The following is a 7,440-nucleotide window of genomic DNA, read 5'->3' as shown; positions in this document are numbered from 1 at the left end:
AATATCCATGCAGCAGTGTCTGAGATAACCAGACTTTAAGTCCAAAAATCCTGAATCATACACTTCCCATGATACAACTAAATAGTATCTTTCTCTGCCCAAAGTCAATTTATTGATCCCAGAACTAGTTAAATGATTTTAACTTGTACAAATGTCGAGTGATCTCTTTAAGGTTAAAGAAAACGATCTGTTGAGTGATGACTTTAATATTCAAAGAGTCAACGCTGTGAACCCTGGTCTCAGCCATGTGCTTTGTGAGTTCCATCACACACCTTCTTATCACCCCCCATGTCCACTCCTCAAAATGTTAATAGTGAATGTAGATCACTATTGAAATTAGTTGCATATTAACCCATTTTGTATCAACACTTGGAATAACATTATCTTTACACACAATTTTGTCACTTTTCTGTGGTTGTTTTCAGACTTCAACCAGCATCCACAACTACAGTAAGCTTCACTGATGTTCACTGGGTGGACATCCTTTAAATATGGCTTCATCTTTACATCTTGAGAAAACATTCTTTGGCATTGCTCCACACTTGTATTCCCTGAAGAGAGAGAGAGAAGAAAACGAAGTTCGAACAAATGTGAAATGATCAAATTCATTCAAACACGCTCATGTGCTGTTTTGTACCTTTTTGCACATGCTGATTTGCATAACAGCATAGTTAATGAGTGCTTCCCGCAGATCTTTGTCTTTCAGCTCCTTAAAGCGCTGCATGTCCACCCATGCTTTTTCAACATGCTCTCTGCAGAAAAACAGATCAAAAAAGCACACAAACAATATTATATTTCAGCTCAGGACAGATTGTGATATTCTGCTAATAAGTCAAAACCTTTATGTATGCTTTCACACGTAGTCTGCCAGCAGTGACTCACTCGCACTCGACAGTTTTCTCCTTGATGGTCTCTTCACCCTCTGCTATCAGCTCCTCCAGCAGCTTCAGTCTGGCCTCCCTCTGCTCAGGTGCCTCTTGGCCAAAAAGCTTGTTGGTCATGCCTTTGAAGGAGAACGTCCGCACGATCTGAGGAAGATATAAACACAGAAAACCGTTAGTTTGGAAGTTGTTAACATCTACAGGCCTTTGTTTGACATCACAAAATCAGCCATCACTGACCAAGAATAGCAGAGAGAGGAAGAATAAAGGAATATGAGTATAACAGTAGTGTACCCCTGTAGCCAGCTCCTCACGTTGCTGCTTCTTGGAGATGAGGTCCTGAGAGGCCATCTCAAGCTCAAACTGGGTCAGCTCATGCTTTCTGCACACTGCTCTGCCAAAGCAAAGTGTACAACATGATATCAATTTCTGCTCTTATCCTCTAACACAAGCTTTCAACACAGCAGAGGAAAGAGATCCAGTGACCACTGATGTGATACAATAACAACGACCAGTTGCCAAAAATAAGTTCATGAATGAGCATTATAATCAGCATTATATCTAAGCATTGTGAGTTTATCAAAGTTTAGATTGGGCTACAACTCATGATTATTTTCATTGTCGATAAATCTGTTGATTATTTTCTTAATTAATTGATTAGTTGTTTGGTCTCTAAAATGTCAGAAATAATGTAAAACATGTTTATCAGTGTTTCCCAAAGCCCAAGACGATGTCCTCAAATGTCTTGTTTTGTCCTCAACCCAAAGATATTCAGTTTACTGTCATAGAGGGCGGAAAGAAATAAGAAAATAATTACATTAAGAAGCTGGAATCAGAGAATTGTGACTTTCTTTCTTTAAAAAATACTTCAAAGTACTGATCAATTATTAAAATAGGTGGTGATAAACTAATAGTTGACAACTAAGCGATTAATGGATTAATCATTGCAGCTGGATCAATGGACTGTTAGAAGCTAAAAAAAAGATAATCAAAATCAGAATTTTTTTTTTACTGTACTGGCAAAAAAAACTCTATCGGGACATCTGTAATTTTCATTTATCATATGGTTATCATACCAATGTGTTCTGTTGTAGCAACAGAGGCAAGTAGGCTGGATGAAGCACTAACAGAGAAATATGATATGTTGCAAATATAATTTTCATAATAATATTGCTGTAAATATGTCCAGTAATGTGTTACCACCCGAAATCAGTGTTCATTGATGTTTTCTTAAGAATTTATCTACACCATGCCACCAGAAATAATCTCCCCGACAGAAGAATTGTGTTAGTGAAATGATGAAATGGCTACTTTGACTTTATCAGAAAAAAGGACAAAACATAATAGTAAGGTGTATTGGGAAGCTGTGGGAACTCTCTACAACAAGACCCCAACTGGGGACATTATAAAGCTCATGGCACCGCTGTGTCATAGGCCTCTAACATATTGTGTGAAGGTGCTGCTAAAGTTGGGTCTTACCTCAGAGCTTCAGCATAGAAGAGATATTCTTTCATTTGGTCTGCATAATGTTCCTCTTCTTCTAAGATATCATCTATTGAGGCAGCATATCTACAGGTGTGTGTCAAAAAAACATTTGTATTGACAAGCAACACAGCTGGTAGTGCAGTAACAATCCTGCTGTATTAAATATAGAGATAACATTTGTCGAGGAATTGAGAGAGATAGGATTATCAGATTATGACAAGACAGCAAGTCCAGACTCAAATACTCACGCGTCCATATGATGACCAGCACTTTGCAGTCCATCTCCCATCTCTTTCTCGATGGCGCTCCACTCACTGTAGTGAACACGTGAGATGCACACACACATTTTCCAAAATAGCAAGGAGAATCAATCTCACACACACACACACACACTGCTATGTTGGAGGAAATATAGTCTTAAAAACAGAGGTTTGTTTTCCAGTATTGGATATGTAGAGTAGAATTAATTTTTACTGTATTTGTAATAACAATGATGGTCACATTCAAATGGCCCTAAATTCTGGGACTGAATAACATTTTTAAAGGTAGCCCCCCTCCCCCCATGTCTTTTTTGTCATTAGGAGACACACTGTGCCATGTTGAAGTTTTTAGTAGTGTCTGAGGATAGAGGGTGTTGTATGCTGTACAGATGTTGAAGCCCTTCATGGTGTGATTCTGAACTTATAATAATTGACTTGATAATGGGACAAACATTCATCAATAATTCATGCACAGATACATTATCATGTTCTTGTTCTCAAACCTGAAGACTCTTCCATAGTTCCCATGGACTTTGTAAACACCGTAGAGTCGATCTGCAACCCTCTAGAAGAGAGACAGAAGAAAAAGGAAACTCAGAGTTCAAACAATTAAAACTATAGTCAATATTTCTTGATGAATTCAAATTTCCTGCTTAAGGAGCCCAGCAGCTGTCAGTAGTATCTTTTTTTTTATTTATAGGCACAAATGAATAATTTGTGCTCTCTAATTAGTGTCAAGTTACTTTAACAGGAGGAACAGATTTGACAAGTTGTTGTGTAGCAGCTGTTTGCAGCTTGGTGTTTGGAGTGCCTGTAAATACTGCATCCGTTCTTTCATATTAATATCATTAGGTTACCCCCTGAACACTGTTTTATACAGTTGCGCTGCTGTAACGATACAATATAACAAATCTCTCCAGCTTTGGTTGCTTCCACTCTATACACCTACCATTGTGTATAGTTGTTACATTTTGGACAGTGTTCTCTAAAGGAGCCATTTTGCTTTAATCTGGACAGAGATACAACTCTAGATTTAGCCAGTTTAAACATGTTATGTCTCTGTTGATGCCTTTAAAAAGTAGCTGAAAACTTGTTTTTTATGATCTGTTGTTGCTTATAAAGTCACTGTTGTGTTGCTTGCTTTGCATTGCTGGTGTCAGGTGCTATATTAATTAAGTTTGACCCCATCTTTACTGTTTTGGTTCACTCTCACTGCCCTAATAGTGTTGTTGTTTGCTGCAACAGGCAGCTCTTTTCAGAGAAAAAGTCCTAAAAACCATCTGGATATGACCTGCTCAGCAACAAACAGCAGACCGACACAGTTAGAGACTAGCTGGTGAACATACACCGATCAGCCACAACATTACAAACACTTACAGGTGAAGTGAATAACATTGATCAGTGTGTTACAACGCAATATGCTTCTGGGAAACCTTGGGTCCTGGCATTCATGTGGATGAAACTGTTGACAGGCACCCCCACTCGATCAATACAGCCCAATGCTTCATGGTATTGGGATCTGGGGAATGTGTAAGCCAGGTCAACACCTTGAGCTTTTTGTCACAATTCTTAAGCACATTGCCCAGCTGGGGTGGACTATGCCATTGGGGAGGGCCTTTGCCATCAGGGGGTGTACTAAGTCTGCAACAGTGTTTGGGTCAGTGGTGTATGTCAAGTGGCATCCACATGAGTTCCAGGACCCAAGGTGTTCCTACAGACTACTGAAATGTATTGAGATGATAAATGTTATTTATGTGACCTGCCAATGGTTTTAATATTGTGGCTGACCTGTATAGCAGAGCATTGGGCTTTGCTAACAAGTTTTGTTGTGTTCATAACTTTTCTCTGCTGCCCTCATGTGGCCAGAAAAATCAGCCATTGTCATTTTTAAATTGATTTTAAGCAAGCATGAAAACATGTGTGTCTGTGTGTGTGTGTGTGTGTGTGTCTGTGTGTGTGTGTGTGTGTCTGAAAGAGAAAGAGGGACTTACTGCTCGTGCTCGGAGTAGCTGAGAAGTGTGAGACTGCAGCTCATCGCTGTAGTGTTTCATTTCCATGAAACGTCTGAGTAAGAGAAAATAAAGTCACGTACAGAAGACAGTGAAATAAAATGTCATTTACTTATGTTCTACCTAGTTATTTTAAAGTGTATATGTATTCATTCTACCCTCAATTTAATTAAATTTGTTCTTTTTCTTTATATCTGATGAATCTAGAGATGCAAGGATATCATATCTTTATTCTTTATTTTGATAGTCAAAGTAACTTTTTAAACACAAATATCAAACATTTGATGGCTTGGGGTTCTCAAATGTGAGCACTATTTTAGTACAGTTTCTTTTCAAATGGATAATACTAACAAATAACATAACATCCATTTACCTACAAACACGTTAAGCTAACATCTCATTGTATCTAGTTATTAGTTAGTAGCTTGGGTAAACATACAGCTCAAACTTTAAAATATCTCAGTGGTATTATTATTATAATATGATTATTTCTGGCAACATTTTTTATACAACTGAGCTCCTCTTATAGTATGTTATGGAAACATTAACTTACTTATCCGGATTTCTCACCCTGAAGGTGGCACTGAGAGCTCTCAGCCTGGAATCTGCCTGCAACAGCAGTAACAGGAAGTGGTCAAGCTTTGTGAACACCCAAACATCTTTGTAAGAATCAAGACATAGAAGCTCCACAAATATCCAGTACCTTTGCCTGGAATCCTGTCTCATACACCACTTCCTTCCAGCCGTGTTCCTGCCACACACAGCAGTGAAAAAAGTTCATCAGCCACTGACTTATAAATGATCACTTGAACTACTGGACTGACCAACAGCTGCAGCAAGTACCTCAGTGAGGAAGTGGTGGAGGATCTTGTCATTGGAGAGGACTGGATGTGAGGCCACACGAAGCAGGAAGTTCTCAAGCCCGACCCTGCGGCGTTCCACAAAGTCTGGGTCCATGTTGTCAGCCGACAGCTTGTGCCACACAAACTCTGCCTGTATGCAAGAGAACAAACATTCAGCTTTTCTCCTCACATTTTCTCAGTTTCCTTACTAAAGCTTGATTTAGGTACATGATTTGGTGTATCATTTGTAATACTTACAGTCGAACCATTCTCATCTAATTGGGTTGGTTTAATCTTCTATAAATGGAAATTGTTGGCGATAAACCACCACTTTACCTCGAGAAAACCACTGACCTGGCCTGGTTTTGCCTTTTTGAGGCCACAAGAGTAAAAAAAAGGGCCTCGTATTTCCTAATTTCTGTGTTGCTCTGAACAAACTTGAGAAAATTCCTGGAGGCAATGCTAATATTTGATTGACTGCAATCAAACTGATAATACCTCTCATTGCTATCATTACTATCTGGCAGCTGGTTGGTTCCAGTCATATTACATCTTTAAGGATATACAGCAAGGCTGCATCCTTTGAGCATCACTGAACAGGGATTGGAAAGCACAGCTAAACTGGACTCACCCTCTTCTCAGGCAGCGGGGGGACCACGATGTAAGGATAGGTAACTATTAGGTAATTCCTCAGCAGTTCAAATTCACTGTATCTCCTCCACAGAGAGTCGGGGGCTAGGTTACGACCTTCAGCCACTGCATCCATTGGCCTTTAAAGACGAAGCCACAGGACAACTTTGTAATCTCATTTTACCACAGTGACAAAAGACAGAAGTAAATTCATGAAACACAGAGCAAAAACAAGGAAGTTCAGGGTTCAGCTTAACCCACAGTGCTGCCTGTCAAATGACTGATAAGGGGAGTGCTGTTCTCACCGTGTTTCGATGAGGTACACGGTGAATGTCTCCTGCATGTTGACTGAGTTTTTACCACTCCTTTTCTCAGCCTCAGCAACACAGATCTCCATCCTGCGAAGGAGCGCTGAGCCCTCCTCCACCATCTGAACCACAACATCACACAGAACCAGCAACAACCAATGAAACAGCTCTTGGTAACACAGCTGTGCCATTGTTCCCACACGTCTACACATTTGTGTCTGGCTAGGATACAAGCTAACAGCTGTCCATATAAACTAGGACACATTATTAATCAAGAACTAATGTTCGCATGAAAATAACTGACTGGCTGCATACTGCATACATACATGACATCAGCGTGCAGCAGGGAGAAAACAATTCAAATGGTGGTAAACATATTAACTCAATGACGCTGAATGAACGTGTATTAACTTATATTTAGCTAGCTTCTCGACAACATAATGTAAGCTAGCCCTGCCCTGAGCTTTAAACTGTTAGCCAGCGGTCAACAAATACAATGTGAGGTTAACACAGCCTTTACCCGCTGCCAGGCTTGTGCTACGAACACTTTCACAAAAAGGAATGAGAAGGACAAGTCACTGTTTTACCGTGTTGTTCAAGCTGTAACTCCCATCTGCAGCCGTGTGGTCTGAATCGCCGTCCGTCGCCACCGGCTCTTCCTTACCATCCTCCGCCATCCTCCTCTCTGCTCCTGATGTTGTTGCTGAGCCAGGGCGCATGCGCAAACCCACACATCATCCAGCCACAGTGGTGATGCGTGAGGAGGAAGAGGTTCTGTGATGCTGATTCCAGGAGCCCCTCAGCACCACTCATGTAGACAGGGCAGCTGTTACAAGTACCCAGAAGTCATACTTGAGTAAAAGTAAAGATATGATGTTAAAATATTATATTGATTAAAGTAAAAGTTACCCATACCAATTGTAGCCAACTCAAGTAAAAGACTAATGGTGTCTGTTAATTTATGTACTTCAGTATCAAAAGTATTTTTCTGGCAATAAATGTATTAGTACATTTAGTACTAAATG

The 7,440-nt window shown here is 39.9% G+C and overlaps 1 protein-coding gene across 1 annotated transcript; it reads right to left on the bottom strand.

The window, feature by feature from the left end:
• Window positions 1–406: 406 nt before the first annotated feature.
• On the bottom strand, window positions 407–7,152 carry LOC311252845 (sorting nexin-4-like). Its single transcript, XM_084346415.1, has 14 exons — window positions 7,003–7,152; window positions 6,413–6,537; window positions 6,109–6,247; window positions 5,479–5,628; window positions 5,339–5,386; window positions 5,189–5,244; window positions 4,618–4,690; window positions 3,130–3,191; window positions 2,615–2,680; window positions 2,361–2,450; window positions 1,176–1,275; window positions 883–1,028; window positions 638–752; window positions 407–551 (listed from the first exon to the last, which is right to left on the bottom strand). Exons 1-14 carry the CDS (start codon window positions 7,132–7,134, stop codon window positions 504–506), a joined length of 1,350 nt encoding a protein of 449 aa, XP_084202541.1. The 5' UTR covers window positions 7,135–7,152; the 3' UTR covers window positions 407–503.
• Window positions 7,153–7,440: the final 288 nt, after the last annotated feature.

The sequence above is a fragment of the Pagrus pagrus genome (genome assembly GCF_965226575.1).
Source record: "Pagrus pagrus genome assembly, chromosome: 23".
Taxonomy (NCBI): domain Eukaryota; kingdom Metazoa; phylum Chordata; class Actinopteri; order Spariformes; family Sparidae; genus Pagrus; species Pagrus pagrus.
Note: the sequence above shows the minus strand (reverse complement) of the source record. Positions and strands in the feature narration are given on the sequence as shown.